Source organism: Strigops habroptila, chromosome 1 (assembly GCF_004027225.2).
Source record: "Strigops habroptila isolate Jane chromosome 1, bStrHab1.2.pri, whole genome shotgun sequence".
NCBI classification, from domain to species: Eukaryota; Metazoa; Chordata; class Aves; order Psittaciformes; family Psittacidae; genus Strigops; species Strigops habroptila.
This window is the reverse complement of record NC_044277.2, coordinates 130,678,869-130,695,279: the sequence shown is the minus strand read 5'-3', so window position 1 is coordinate 130,695,279 and position 16,411 is coordinate 130,678,869. Positions and strand designations below refer to the sequence as shown.

Below are 16,411 nucleotides of genomic sequence, written 5' to 3'. Positions count from 1 at the left end.
AGACAGCAAGGAAGAAATAGTAAAGTAGGATTAAAAAAAAAAATCAAGCTGTGGAAGTTGCTTCATCTTTATCTTCAGTTTGGCACTGTGCTGCTAGGGCTGCCTTTGTACTGCTTTAGCAATATAAATCTGACTTGCAATGGCTTGCATAAATTCAAGCGAATATTTCAACGTATAATCTCATATCTCAGCGAGTGGTTTAGCTGTCATGAGTCATTTGGTTGTCTTGAAAGAGTTATCACCTTGCTGGTTAAGGGCAAATACAAGGTTAGTTGTGTACAAAGGTGATTTGTAATTGTTTGCTAATCTGAAGTTGAGCAAATATAATTGCCAGGAGTCAAAGATCAGGATTAAAATCTTTAAAAGCCATTGCTTATAGGGATCCTTTGTGTTCAAGACTTTTGAGGAAGCTTTCATCATGAACGTTTTGGGTCATGTGTTCCTTCATGACTATTTGCCGGCGTTGTAAATGGAGTTATGACCTTAACTGTAACTGGGCTTTTTGGGGTTTGGTTTTTTATTTTTCCTATTAACAGAATTGGAAGGTTGTAAAAGGCTGAGTTATAGTTGGATGTGCCAAGTAGTTGTTTGTAGGTTTCTGGATTGCAAAGTGTCCATACTCTAGGGTGCTAGATCGTTTGCCCAAGAAACAACTGCATCTAAGACAGTTATTTATAGTTTCTATACAGTCTAGTGACTGTACGCTTTCTTTCTTTAGAGTAACTATTTTTTTTCCTTGTTTGCTCTTATCAAAACTGAATTGAGGTCTGTCATCTGTGGCTGAATATTATTATACCTGTGATTTTAAAAATCTGTAATGAATATTCTTTGAGAGGACTTTTCCATTTGATGGGCAAATATCTATCATTTTGTTGTATCCCAAGTGTAAAGTGTTCAAGAAGCATATGTGCAGAAGATCAGGAAATCTTATTTGAATGTATATCGTGGAAATGTCCATTGACCCCTGACTTTTCAAGGCTGATGCTCCACTCATTGTGATCTAAAGTGTAAGCTGCAATTAAGGTGGTTGCTTCTAGCACTGATGGAGGGGAGGGGACAGGAGGAGCGGAGAGCAGCAAAACTGAAAAATGCCCTTGGCAATATGAAATTCAGACTGACTGCAGTTTCAGTTCCTGAGGTTCAGTAACCTTTACAAACCACTGGGAACAAACATGTTAAAACCAGTTATCTTTGTATAGGTTCACTGCCATATTGTGAAGAAGACTGTACTAATGACCATACTGAATCAGACCAGAATTTTTAAAACCTTGTTGTCACAGTGGCTGTTAATAGAGGCCTAGAGAGGAACTTGGAAGAGTGTTCTGGGGGAGCAACTTCTGACTTGAACTATCTGAATGGGAAGAAGTGCTTATATGTTTAGTGGCTGTGGATGGATTCTTCCATGATTGTCTCCAAGCTTCTTTTTTCTGCACATTTATGTAAAGTTCGTGTACTTGTGACTCAATGCATGCTTCCTTCACGTTGTTTTTGGTAACTCCTTCTGTTTGCTTTGAGCCTGTTTCCTACAGTTTCACCCAATGCTTGTTAGTTCTCCTGTAATAAGATGGTAACTTGCAATTTCTTGTTGTAGCAATCACTTGTCGTTTTAGGAATTGGCTTGAGCCTGTCAGTGATGCTTAGTGTACCATATGTGTCTTGTTGACACTGCCTGATTTTACAGTGAAGGTAAGAATTATCAGAGAATATTTGGTACTGAGTCTTCGAGCACTGCTTGCATTGTGTATCTGAATAGAGCATGTGACTCTTTCAGGATTAGCACAATGGAGGTTTTGTTTCTTTGTGCAAGTTTGAAAAATGTCAAGAAGCCAGACCTGGCCTGTATCACTAGAATGAGTTATGCATTAAAATTGGGAAAATACATTCTCTTCTTTCTCAAGTTATTCAAGAATACACTTGCCTGAGTGCTCTTTCCTGTTCTGAGGCTTACCAAGGATTTTGTCTTTGTCTCTGAAACAAGCTGGGGGAGAAAAGGGTTTGGCAATGTGAATTTTAAGTATAGACTGTAGTTCTTAAGTGAACTCGACATATGATGTAGGGCTGATTAAAAAGTTTTTAACAGTACTTGTACCACTTCAAAGGGTAAGAAAAGTTGAGTCCTAATTGGCCCTTCCCTACTTCTGTATACAAACTACTATCAAATACAAGATCAGTATGTATCAGGGACTTGATCTCTTATGGGTCTGGTACATCCGAATGCTCACAAGTTTATTTTGTTGTTGTTCTGGGATGAGTTGACAAATTTGGCTGACGGTTCATAAAAATCTTAACTTTGTCCCATGTTTCCCTTAGGCTAAAAAAATTTTTCTTAGCAAATAGTACAAACTTTCAAGCAGATACTTTTCAGATTAGGTAAGGACGCAGTATATGCTTTCCTTCCTTTTCCAGCGATTCCCAGAGGACAGGACTTGAGCAGTCTTTGGCTTCTGGTTTTATTTTTTCCAGCTCTTGACTTCCACTAGCAAGCACCCAATGCCATGTTTCCAGAAGGTCAGTTCTGCAGAACTCGAGTTCATTCTCCATCCAAGTCCAGCCTCCTTGTACTTAATCCAGATTACATTTACATACATGCATTCTGTGGATGAATTCTACAAAGGCTGGGTAGCTTTAAATAATAGCTATTATGAGAAAGCCACCTATTATGAGAATTTCTTTTTAAAGAACAGCCTGTGAATGTATTATCTGTGACTTCATTCAAGGCCATGATTTTATATTATTGTATTAAAAAAAAAGTCTTGAGGGACTAGTATGAAAAACTGAAGCTGTTTTAAGTAGGTGGATCCATTACTAAGTTTGCCAGAAAATACATCTTAATTCCTCTTGGCTTGCCCTCCACTAGCTCAGTGCATAGCAACTTTCTCTCTCTCTCCTCTTCCCAACCCCTCCCCTAAAAATAGTAAATTCAGTAAGTTCCTGTTGTATCTGTGCTGTAATAGAAAAAAATAATGGGTTTTGTAGAGACTTCGTAGAAGTCTCTTCTAAACAAGACTCATTTTGGTCAGATAAACTTGTGTAATATCTTACTCCACTTCTACTCCTCATCTTAAAGCAAGAATTGGTATCTCCTATTGAAGGAGAGTTTTATTATAGTATTAGAATAGGGCATGATCAATTTACAGCTCTTAGAGGCTGCTTATTACTTGGGAAAATATCCAGACAAGTCCTAACTCAAGCTATATCAGAATGGATTGCAGACTTCAAGTGGAATGTAAGTTAGACTTACGTTCCCGTTGTGGATATTAGAGCTCAAGTTCCATATGTCCGACAGTTCCAATGTTAGAGATTAGTAAGGGCTCTCTGGCTTAAAGTATGCTTACCTTAAATAGATGTTCTACTAGGAAAGCTAGTTTAATTATTGTTTAGTATAAATCCTATTTGTTGCTGCTAATCCAAGTTGAGAGTCTTGTGGAAAATACTCCAAAGTACTTTTAACTCACAGGGCATAAACAGACAGATAAATTTGCCACGTGTTAGCTGGGCTGCAGTAGCTATGCATGCTTTCATCAGGTGGAAAATGTGAAGTAATGTGATAAGACCTGCAATGAGAGTGTCACTTAAAGTTGCTTTACTTCGTGTGATGTAAGCTAAGAATATGTATCTAATAAAAGTTCAAGAAAGATGGACAACCTGACTGTTAGAGAGTTCCATTGCAAATAATGTTGTGATATCATTTGAATCTTCTTCCTCTTTCCTGAAACTGTCTTCTGTCAGGACATCCAAATGATTCTGCCTCTTATTCTCTTGGAATGAGGAGCATGGGGACATGCTATGATTCTGTGATTCAAAGCTGCTCATCAGCAGTATTTTTTGATTTGTGGAGACAAAAGCAATTTGTTTTTAAAGAAATTCTCAAACTCCGCTCCTGAACTCTTTGCAGGGACTTAAGACGAAGACACCAGGGAAAAAATATTTAAAGGGTGTTACATGCTGATGTACTTTAAAACAAGACTTTTCTTGGAGAAATGCTGTGTAGTGTTTGCTGTATTGTTTGAAATTTCATTATCGTTTTGGTATTTATAAAGTTCATTCTCAATATAACTTTACAGTTTTTTTTAAAGTAAAGTAGTATGTGTTTACTTTACCTGCTTCTTGTTTTAATTCCATAGTGACTGGACCATGTAATGCTCACAGTGGCCTATATCTTGCAGGTGAATCCACTGAAACTGAGCTGTAATTAAGGCATGCTTTTTTTAACCCTTTTTTCCAAGAAGAGGCTAACAGACGTTATAAATTAGGCCTTATTTTGGCCCTCTTTGTGTTTAAAAAATTCCAGTTTAGAGTTACTTTTGTAAACTTTCTATGGGCTTCATTAAAAATTGTGGTGTTAAGTGAAATTTGTTAATTCTTCCTTTAGAACAGTCTTAGATTTGCTGACTCTGTCCGTACATTGTTGCAGTACAATTTAATCTATTATTATTTGATAGCACAGAATGTGTCAATCCTCAGCAAAGCAGTAGGTTGTCTCCCAGTTTTAATAGATCCCACACACCTGATGCGTGGAATGGAGGGGGTTTTTTCCTTCTGGGGATAGATCAGTTTAACATAATACTCTTTGTCTTCAAGGAAAATAATTACAAAATTAGATTGCTTATTTGTGACACTCAGATGTGTGCTACTGGATGCTTCTGTGCTCAGAGTAAAACAGTGCTTTCAGAAGGGTATATGCATTTTTTAATGTATAAAGGTAAAATAAGGACAGTTTATCTTCTGTGCATCTCAATTGCCTTTACTCTCAATGGAATACCCCTGCTACTTAAGAAATCAAAGACCTGATCAGAAAAAGCTTTGTCCTGTTTCTTTTAGTTCAGCTTTTTATAGATTTCATCTCAAAAGTTCATGTTTTTGCAAAAAAACCCCAAACAAAAAACCAAAACAACAAAAAACCCAATTTGCCTTCAAATATTTAGTCATAAAAGCTTGAAATATTGTCCTTAGTCCAATGGATAATGCCAGCCAAGGGTGCTCTTACTCTTTTTACTAGTCAGATGAATCCTGTGTTCTGTGGGAGCCTTTAATCTGAAAATACTGATCCATCTACTTGATGGATCAGTAGAAATAGGTGAACACCCCCTCCATGTCCCCCCCATGTGTCTCTTGGATAAATGTGGAGTCAGCGATGGACTTGGAGTATGCAGGACTCCTCTGGACACTTTTAAATCATGCATTTCTTGCTTTGAACAGTAAATATTACCACAGGGATTTGTGCTGTTGATGGGGCTCAGTAGGGAATGGTTACTATTGTCAACCCCGCTGAAGCATGTGATATTGCAAAAGCCTTTGCCCGCCTTCACAGTAATGAAAGTAGGGCTAGTAGATCGTGTGATTGTGTAGGATTTGATGAGATTGTTTCTTCAATAATTGTCGTAGGACCATCACTTGTTTGTGTTACACACTGTTTTTAAATCACATCTTTAAACTTCCCGAGATTCATGTTTTGGCTCATGTCTCCTGCCTGTTGTCCCTGTGAATGGCAGCACACTCTTATGATCAGCCCTTTGAGCCTGGTGATTGAGGCAGTTATTCATGCTCAGAGGCCTGGGATTGCTGAGGGCTGCTCTTGGTGCTAACAACAGAAGCAAAGGTGGCAGTGAGTACCATTTTCCGTGTCTCCTGTCAGCAAATTCTCTGTCCCATTCAGTCATGGAGCCCTAGTCTTCCTGTTGCTTGTGATATTTTTTTCAAAAGCCTGTGAACCATTCTGGAGCACTCTTGATCTTCCTTCTTGCTCTGATCCTTTTTCCTCTTGGGATCCTATGCTCTACTATGTCATGGTCACTGCAGCTATGGCTGCCCTGACCTTCACATCACTGCCCAGTTTTTCCATGTTTGTAAGTTTGATGTTCAGCAGAGAGCCTGACCTTATTGGCTCCTTGGTAACCTCCAGAAAGTTATAATCAGTTAAAATCAAATTAAATTCATCCCTCTGTGGTTTATAATTCCTTAGCCCTTCCTTATTTCCCTTTCATCCTCAGAAAGCATCTCCTGTGTTCAAGTCCTAGTCCTGATGATCTTGTTCTAAGATTGTGCAGGGTATTGGGCAGGGGCTCAGGCTACCTGCTGGGGCAGCAGGCTCATTGTCTTGCAGTTGCCATGGTGGGGGAGGATTGAAAGGTTTTCCATCAGCCTTTATTTCAGTGACCTTTTCCAAGTTAGGAATAACAGTTGACTAGGAAAAACCTAAACAGTCATTTCTCGTCAGTGAGTCCATACAGTTTTCTCTTGAGTTCTGTAAGCTGAAAAATAAATTGAAATCAAGAAGGTAGTATTTTCTGTTTTCAAAATGCCATTTCTGCAAATCTTTGACTTATTAAGCTTCCCACGCAGTACATACTTCGAATTTATTAAACTGCTGTACGTGAAGTCTCCCATGCTTAATGCTTCCAGCAGCTTGCATAAGTGAGGTAGAATAAAAGTTCAAAGTAATGTCAGCATGTGAAATGTTAACAAGTGAAAGCATGATAAGATTTTTTAAATATTCACAGGGACTTAATTTTTATCATCTGCTTAATGCAGTGACTGTGTAGTTTTCACAAACTGTGTTTGCTTATTCTTTCAGGCTGAAGGTTTTGGAACGGATGTTGGAAGATGTTAGCTGTGGATACTGGGGCTGTGGAGGAGTGGTTATCAGAGTTCAAGGTAATATACTCTCAGATATTTAGCCAGTAGTGTTTGAATTTCTGCTGGAGTGCTATGGAAAAGTGCTCGATTGATGTGGAAAATAAAGAAAAATAGTAACCGTGTATTTTGCTGAGGTAATGGGATATATACAGATGGTTTTCTTGTCCTTGTCCTCATTGAGATTACATCTTTATACATTAAAAAGGTATATCACGGATGAATGGTCTTGTTGGTTTGAGTACAGACTAAGCCTGACTATAGGTTTTTCTTCTGGTCTGCTTAGATATACTGGGAATGTGTTTTCCTATCTGTATAGTGGAGTATTACCTCTTTTATGGACTGCAGATAAGAAGCACTGTAAAAGCTAGGAATAGTAAGTTAAAATGTACAGCTTTCAAAGAGTTGTTAAAAAGATTAGATTTTTACCCTCTTAAGTACTGGCAGAAAATCTGTTTAGTGTTACAGAAGAGCTGTTCACGTCAACTGGAATTTGTGTTCTTTCAGAGCAATACTATATCCTGTAATGATGTTCACTAGTGTCTACAGAAAAAATTCCTTAAAGTATGAATCTGCAAAGTGTTAAGTTTCAAGTACAGGGTTGCACCTGGAAACTCTTGGTTTTTCTGTTTCCGATCCACTGTCATTACATTCTGTATGAAACTGTCTGCAAAGTGATAAAACGCAGTGTGTCCTCTGGCAATTTTGTTGTCCTGAAAACATGGTGATTTCCATAGTAAGGATTTCTTGTGAAACAAGTTTTAGTTTATAGTAAACTGGTAAACAGTAATCTATAATGGGAAATAGTTGTTGAAATAGCTGTTATGTTTTAATGATAAAAATTGCTTTTTCTAGTAGTTATAATATTTGTATTTCAGACACTGCCAGAAGCATCCATATCCAGCTATGCTACAAACTTGAAAGATAAGACTGCCTTGATTTCATCTCTTTACAAAGTAATTCAGGAGCCACAGAGTGAAGTGAGTATATTGGCTCTCTCACACAAAATGTCTGACGTAACATCAGCAGAATAAAATAAGATCTTGTGTGCTAGTTAATTGTGTTCTAACTACGTGAACCTCAGAACTACATGAAGAGTTTCCATCAAAATGTTTGTTCTTAGCAATGACATATTACCATGGAAATAATTCATAGGTTTTGTAACCTACTGGTTATAGCTAAGCCTGTAGATCATACTCATGGGCTTCAGAACTTGGCTATAGAATTGATAAATATGTTAAGGGATTGAAAAGATGTTTGAGACTGACAGAATTCTTTCTGTAATTCAGTGTCACTTGAATTTAATCTGTAGCTATCAGAAGCTTGTCTATTACAACGCAAGAGAAAACTGTTAGATAGGGTTGCAATCCTTTTAAGCTGTTGCTTTGGTTTTAGGGCTTTTGTTGTTTTAAAAACATAAAATATAAACATACACATTTATACAGTGGATGTACCCTTGCTGAGATGATGGCAAAAAAAACCCCAAAAACTGGGGAGAATGGGACAGGTTATGTACCTGGGCCGGCAATGATTCCGTACCCCATGGATGCGCTTGGTTTAAAGTGTCCAGGCGTGTTCAGAACGTACTGAGCTGGTTTTAGTTGTGTCTTGTTAACTGTATCGTCTCCCTTTCTACCATTCAGCAAGCCTATTTTAAAATTGCACCAAGCCCTTAATTCCTCTTCTGAAAAGACCCAGCATAAGGAACCTTTCCAAAGTTTGAGATTATGCCAGTAGCGGTCAGAGGGTAAAATGCTTTCAGTATATACATTTTTAGAGAGAACGCTGATAGATAAACTCACAGGTTGTCTAGCAAAGAAGAAATGTGATTTTACTTTGCTGCTCAGAAAGGCATTCTGAGTCATTCCAACTACTGAGTCAAGCCTGTCTGGTCTTCAGAATGCGTGTAACATGTAAATTAATCTGATGAGTCTCCCTGTTGGTAGCCAAATTAATCCTTTTGTATGTTCTTTGATTTTTTTACTACTTCTGACTACCACTCTGTTTCTCCAAGACCTTAGTAGCAGGATGGTCAAGGCCCTGCAAATTCTGCTTGAAAAGGTTGTTGGGATAATTCTGGGGGCAAGATATCAAAGATTTCCCTGTTAGTGGGGCTTTGAATCGAAATGAAAAGCCAGTGCTGACTGGCAGTTTCAAGGCAGCACAACGCTCAGTTGCCTTTGCTGACTGTTTTCCTATCTGTGAGAAGACCTAAAAATCTTTACTTGGGCTGTTCTCTGAGTACCTGTCACTTTATGGAAAGGGCTACTTGGAGCTTTCTGTGTTATGAAAATACCTACAAGCTAGCAATTAAAAAGACAAATAATTTCTTTCAACTGTTATTTGATGTCTGTTAGCTGCACTGTGTAATAGTAACTTGCTTTACAGTGTAGGATTCATGCTGCCCTTTCTTACCTCGTATGTGTAGTGCAAAAGGGATGAATTAATGCATGATCACTAGAAATACTGGTGAGATTAAAACCAGACAACCAATCATCTATGTACCTTTGAATAAATGTACTTCTAATATAATAATTAACAGTACCTTAAAATTGTGATTAATCTCATTTGGGGGGTGGATGTGTTCTTTACTTTTCAAAGGCTTAAAAAAAAAAGTCATATGCATTTGCATCTGTGACTGTATTTTCCTGCTTGCTTTTCATGTTTGCTTTTCATATGGGATTTTTTGTTTGCTTTTTCAAAAAGAATTAAAAATCAGTTTGTGACACAAATGGAACTACTTGTTTGCTATAGCAAAGAATATCCAATTCATAGTAGCTGTGATTGTAAAGGTTTTGTTCATTACTTTTGAGGTTTCTGGGCCATTGATAAGTGAAAAATGTAATTCAATATGAGTATTGAGTAGATGTGAAGATTTAAAGGACTTTTGACTCAAGAATCCAACAAAAAAAAAAAAAATTCTGAGGTTTGTTTCTTCACAAATTCAAGATTTTCTGGCTTTCTACCTAAAACTCTGTTGCTGTTCTTTTAGATGTGTAGGCATTTGCGTTAGGAGATAAAGTGTTTGGAGTGTCTAACACATTTGTATGCAGCTTAAATGAAAGAGGGATGAAATTGCTTGGACATTCTTCTGTTCCAGCATTAAAAATTGTTTCAGTCTAGATATCTTTTAGAACTGTTTTAATATAAAACATTATCCGGAAATAGCGACAGTCATTAGCATGTTTTGATATTAGGTTGCAGCATGTGGTGGCATTTTGAGGAAGAAAATCTGTTTTCTTACTGATTATGCACTTAAATGTGCTGATATAAAGCTGTCTCAGCTGAGATAACAATGTGAACATGGCTACCTGTCATAGTTATTTATGTGCCCTTTAAAGTTCAAGCACATCATTCTGAACTGATACTTCCTTAAAGGAAGCATACAAATTGTGTGAAATATTCAAGCTGAAGGTGGAAAGCGCTTGTGCTGGTAAAGTTTTCTAGAAGAATCTTTGATATTCTGCTCTTAAAGCTGATGACTAGTTTAGCTTGGCATGATATTTTTGCCTTTGCGGTAGATTTCTCACAGATGATTTTTTCCAGAGGGGAGCTATATCTGTCACAAGCTAAAAATTCCTCATTTTTTGAGGGGATCAGATTGACCCTAATTACTTTTAAAGAACCAAAACCTGCTAAGATTCTTTGGGTTCAGAAGTAACTTTGAGAAGTAAGAAATGTTGACTCAGCGTTCTTTGTACTGGGGAGGAAAAACTTAGAAAAGCAAGCAGACTTTTTTCCAGCTTGCGCTTCTGGTGGTGGTGTCCCCTTTGCTGCAATAAAGGGGGGAAATGTAGAAGAATGGGCTTCTTAGCTTTTTGAAAGCTTGAACAACTGAAGTTGTGACCTAGACATGATAAAATGGAAAACATGATCTGCATGTTACTAGCAGTAAAGTACATAGCTGTATTGCAGTTTTTAAGGATTTTCAGAAAGGTGTTGAGTAATACTTTGCTTTCTGAACTGACGTGTGGTGGCAATTCTAACGATTATGGTATCTTTTCTCAGTGCAATCTCTAAAATACTCTAAAATGCATATCTGGTTGGGATTCCATCCTTTTCAGGTTTAAACTTTTGGGGATTTTGTGCAGGAATACATTTCAGTGAAGGTCTGTTACTAGCCTGAACACTCCTGATTTTGAAATTAATTTAGAGTCTATTTCTGTGAGTCACGTTGATAAACTGTTAAGGTCTTGAAGGTTAGAAGCAAGGTAGCATAACTAGTCCTTTAGGTATGTTACATTTGAATGTTTCAGAGATTAGCAATTGGAGAATATTGTATTTTAGAATTTTTTTAAAAGTATATTAGCTGGAGCTAATAAAATGAATTCTAAACAGCTGGAATCTCAGATTTCATTTTGTAAAGTTTGCCGCCTAAATGCTTTTTCGGGGAGTAGTTCCTTACATGGTAGGGTCCTCCTGTTATTACTTGCAAATAAATTATTTTAGAAGATTTAATTAAAATCCTCTTTTTCTCTTTTCTACCCCAACAATTTATTTTTTTTTTTTTCCTTAGAGGAAACCCTTTTACAGTTCCAAACTTACCAATGGTTTGCTGTGTTTGCTGCCAAAAAGTATTTTTGACTATGCGCTTTTGGGTTTTTGCTTTAGAGTTCAGCATCCAGTTCAGATGGCTTTGTTAGTGTCTACTGGTTTTGATGTTATTTTCCACTTGTGTTAGGAAATCTCCTATCTACGTACTAACATAAAAATATAGGTTCCATACATTGGCACAAGATGGTAAACACTAGGTTTTGTCATTTAGTGGAGATAGGTGTTAGCATAAGAATGTGCATTAAATCTAGAAACACAGTGCAAGGTGGTTGCTTCATTGTTTTTTAGTCTTTTTTTAGAACTTGTTCTAGCTCAGTGTATTATTTCCACTTCAATATATTATTTCCGTTTATAACAACTTAACAAATTTGGTTGTAAAATTACTCCTGGGGTTTCCGATTTCTGTCTCAAACCTATAAATACATTTAAGTTTCCAGAAGATTTTAATGAGAGTGGAAAAGTGAGCTAATTCTACTCTGTACTAAGTTATTGTAATACTTTGAGAGTTATGCAGCTCTTCTCGTTTGGTGGGTAAAAGCTGCTGGCAGTTTGCGTGTACACTGTTGGAGCTCTAGAGTAGCAAGAACTGTTCAAGTACTTTTCCTGTATATCAGAGATATTGAGGGCATGGCATGAGGTATGGTGATAAGAAGTATCCTTTATTTATGCCTTTGAGGCTGGAGGAAGTGAGCCAAAAATGAAAAAAAGGAGCCATTGGAGTTCGTTCTTCACATGGGATGGAAGGTTTTACTTTTAGCACCTGAAAATATGTTATAAAAGATGAAAAGTGTGTGACTTGAGCAGTTATTGCCTCAGTCACTCCATAATAACTAAAATGTAACATCAGTTTATAGTTTTGTCCAAAGAATCGATCCAGACAAAGTTGCAGTTTTGTGTAATGTTTTATTCATTCGCAATTGTCATTTGTATTTCAGCTTCTGGAGCCAGTTTGCCATCAGCTCTTTGAGTTCTATCGCAGTGGTGAAGAACAATTGCTACGATTCACGCTGCAGTTCCTACCAGAATTGATGTGGTGTTATCTTGCTGTCTCAGCCAGCAGGGATTTGCAGAGCAGTGGGTGCATAGAGGCTCTTCTCCTAGGAGTTTACAACTTGGTTCGTATTTGCGTGTAATCATTAAGGCCTAAAAATATTAGTGTGCTTTTGGGGGTACTGTAGAGTGTTTTATTGGTGAATAATGAACAATTTCATTTCAGAATTGAAGTGTTGAGTATCTTAGTTTTGACTCTTCAAATTGGTATCCATGTCAGAAATCTGCAACATGAACCTTTTTCTTTTATTTTGGTGAATATTTTCTCTGCTCTTTTTGTGGTTCCTTGAAAGTGTTAATGTACTAATGGCTGAAAGAGGCAAAGGAATGTTAATTTACTTATTACTTAATTCTCGATATGGTGATTAAACTTACATTCTGCTTGAAAGCCTCTAGAGGTGCTACTTTTGAAGTGGTTGCCCATATTTTCTGGGGTATTTTGACTATCTTGACTAGAAAACACACACAAAATCACAAATTCTGAACACTTGACTGCTGAACAGATTGCTTAGCTTTAAGAAATTAAATGTCGTCTTTAATTTTGGAATAACCTTGACATTTTTTTCCCCATGTTTTATGTGAAAAGATACTGTTTGTTACTAAATTACTGCTTTGAAGGGCCCTTGAAGAGCACCATATTTTAATTACACATTTTGTCTTTTTATGGCTATTATAAAAAGCTTAGTGTTATGTCCGTTGGGATTCTCTTCAGTGTAGTTTGTATGTTCTGGATGTTGTAGGAAGGCTTTTTGGGAAGTGAAAGAGTGATGAACTTCAGGTCTTCTCATTCTGAAAATCTGGAGAAAGCAGCTTCCATTCTTCTAAAAATAATCTCAAGTGTCTTTACCAAGCGAGTGAAAACACTTTTTTTTTTTTTTTTTTTTACCCAGGAGTCTACTTAAAAAGAACTGAGCCGTTATATTCAACTCGGAGTGCAGGTTTCATGTGTTTTCTGTGTGCTTAGTTGTATCTGAGAAGAAAAATATTCCTGGAAAACATTTGGTATATCTTATGCCTTAAGTCATTTCACTCCTTTATTTCCACGACGAAGTAATCTAAAATGGTTGATGGATGTGGCTACAATCACTTGTCTTTCTCCTAGAAGAGATTACGTTTACAGTTTAGCTTGAAATCAGTCCAGTACCGTCTTCTCTTATCTATGAACAGTTTCTTCCTCAATTAGTAACATAGCCATCCATCTCCAGCTGCTTGGGATCCTAAGAATTTTACAGCAAGATTCTGCACAAAGCTGTCAATAAACCTGATCTTTGCAAACACTCCCCCCACCTTGTGCTTTAAGAAATAATGAATGCTTATGCTAAAGTAATGCTTTGTTACTGATGCTGACTTCTCCTCTGCCGATGTTGTACAAAATTTGTAACTTACACTATCATGATGGTGCTGTTCTTCAGTATACAAGGTTGAAAAGGTACTGAGTGACCTGCTTAGATACTTATATGCTCTTTAACCAGCTACTTTGTTTTTAAAGGCAAGAGGAAAGACATAGCCTAATACAAACAGTAATCCTTCTGTAAATGTATAGTCTCTTGGAATGTGAGGGAATTAAATGCTCAACAGAGTCCTGCAGTTTCTTACTGAAGGAAATTGAAAAATTAAGTATTGCTCAGAGTAATTCTGAATTTGCTACATCGTCAGGGGTATGGAGTTATTGTGGTTGAACCTTGAGATCATGAAGTAGTTTATTCTACCTTCAGCTTGGACACATACAGTGGTAGTGCATGCAGCTGATATTTTTGGCTTTCCCGGCTGTAGGTATCAATTTTTTTACTAGTACACTTCCGATCTTGAAATGCACTCCTGAAACTTAATTGCAAATCTGATTAGAATGAAGAGTCAAAATACTGATATTTTTAGATTTTAAAAGTTTGGATGTAGCCAGTTTCTCTTGCCTTCTCCTCCCATAAATTGAAGAAACTGTTTTCATTGTTGATGCAGAAGCAATAATGAAGATAAAACTATCGGTGGTTTTTGTGGAGTGGAGGACCTGTATAACTCTTCAGACAGAATAGCTCTATATGCCTTTTTGATACACCTTAGCCTTCCTTTACCACTTCATATTCTACTTGAAGACATGAGTTTTAATAATTACTATGTGAAGTTAGTCCTTCAGCCTTCCAAAGGCAGGAGCATTAGGAGGCACCAAAGCTCCTCTCTGTGATCTCTACCTTTGGATACATGAAATCTGGTGCTGAAATTTAGGGACGGGGGGGAAAAGAGTTCTTGTGTGTGATGTTGGTTGTTGTTCAAGTCTGCTTTGGAACTTGTGAAGTTTATTTGAAGTACTTCAGTGCTCTTCTGTGATACAGAGGCACATCTTTTTTTTTTGCCTTATCCATTAATCTTCTGCCAATTTAACAGGAGTGAGAAGTCTGCCAACATACTGCTACGGTGGTATCTTGCAGGACAGTAGCTTCTTTGAAGCTTTGTATCCATGTTTGTTTTAACTCTATAAGTACAAATTATCAAACTTGGGCTTTTGCATACACTATGATGTCTGCTGCTATCAAACCATACGCAGCTGCAGTCATTCCAGAACTGTATTTCCAGAATGAATTACTTTGAGTCATTACTTCATGGGTAAATAGTTTTCAGAACAGAATTATTGACCATTAATATTCACAATTAGCAAATAGTGTATAATTAAAAAAAGACAACACTTTAAACATATTGAGATTTCCGGTTAGTGTTTTTAAGATGGACTGTGTATGAAAATATGTGTGCCCTTTGCTAAATCATTTATATAGTTTTCAGAAAGAAAGCAAATGCATTGTGATAGAAAGCAAATCCAGAGATAATTGTTAGCTTGTAGTTCAGATTGTTATAGTATCCCTGTCTGTCCCTATAATAATTTGCTGGCTTTCTTTATCCATTTACCCCCACTCATCATTTAACATATTGAATGTCTGGTTTCTGTAGTATGGTGTAACCATTGGTATCTTCTGTCTTTTTCAGGAGATAGTTGACAAAGAGGGACATAGCAAAGTGCTGAGTTTCACAATTCCGTCTTTGTCCAAACCTTCGGTCTATCATGAAGTAAGTGATATTTACAACATAAAGTTGTTACTGATCGAGAAAGGCAGTATGCTTTGGGGGCCTATGTGTTAAGAATAAAAGTGAAAAGTAGTTTTAATGTGTGGCATGATGACATAGGAACATATTTCTCAATCTTCTGAGGACTACTAACTGGTCTCTGAGGCCTCTTCACGACTTAATAGTCATAACTCCATAATATCCGTGTACCAACTATGTCTTTTTTTTGTATTCTGAAGCTGTATACCTTATCTGGTGTAGAATAACTTCTCAAATCTAAGACAGCTAAGCAGTCAGATAACTTTAAGCCTGTTGAAAATTCATGTATAAATATGATGCTGCTGATTGTTGTCTATTTTCATTTGCATTGTAGCATGACATCAGGCAGACATGTTTTGAATGACCCTTTTTTCCTTTAGCCTTCCAGCATTGGCTCCATGGCTCTCACTGAAGGAGCTTTATCGCAGCATGGTTTGTCCAGGGTCGTATACAGTGGACCTCATCCTCAGAGAGAGATGTTAACAGCACAGAACAGGTGAAACTGTATAATAGGATTTTGCTTGAGAATCACTTAAGAATCTTAACTTCTTGTAATTTTTAATATTGTTAAAGATTGAAGGTGGATGGGTATATGCTGTGTCTTGTGGTGGGTTTTTGTTTTTAAAGACATATAAATGTAGATGCAGAAAGACTAGCAGTGCCTATTACTACATGAAGAAGAAAAGCCTACAGAACTAAGCTACTCCATTGTCAATTTTATTGAAACAAAATATCAGATCTGTTCAAATAGGTCTTGCAAATTTCCGTGTAAACTTGTTTTCTTTCAAAAAATAAAATTGGTAATGTAATTTTAATGTTTCTTGTAAATTCCAGGTTTGAAGTTCTGACTTTCCTTCTGCTCTGTTACAATGCTGCCTTGAGCTACATGCCTGCAGTTTCTCTTCAGTCACTGTGTCAAATTTGTTCAAGGTAATTTCTGTAGGTTGATTACACTTAAAACAGCATTTTCAAATTGAAATGCAATGAGTTTGATATTTTTATTTTTTTAAAGCTTCAGGTTCCAAAAGCTGCTTGTAAAGTTGACTTTTTTTTTTTTTAAGTGCTTAAAGTTTTAAACTGAAAG

General features: G+C 36.9%; 1 protein-coding gene across 3 annotated transcripts in view; it reads left to right on the top strand.

Moving 5' to 3' along the window:
- Positions 1-16,411, top strand: part of FAM126A (family with sequence similarity 126 member A) — a 45,132-nt gene that overhangs the window by 12,767 nt on the left and 15,954 nt on the right. For all 3 annotated transcript variants that reach the window (XM_030475815.1, XM_030475805.2, XM_030475822.1), the window contains exons 2-7: positions 6,575-6,654; positions 7,512-7,613; positions 12,123-12,302; positions 15,211-15,291; positions 15,708-15,823; positions 16,162-16,257. In XM_030475815.1, the coding sequence (XP_030331675.1) occupies positions 6,604-6,654; positions 7,512-7,613; positions 12,123-12,302; positions 15,211-15,291; positions 15,708-15,823; positions 16,162-16,257 (626 nt within the window). In that variant the 5' untranslated portion in view covers positions 6,575-6,603. The remainder of the gene's footprint in view (positions 1-6,574; positions 6,655-7,511; positions 7,614-12,122; positions 12,303-15,210; positions 15,292-15,707; positions 15,824-16,161; positions 16,258-16,411) is intronic.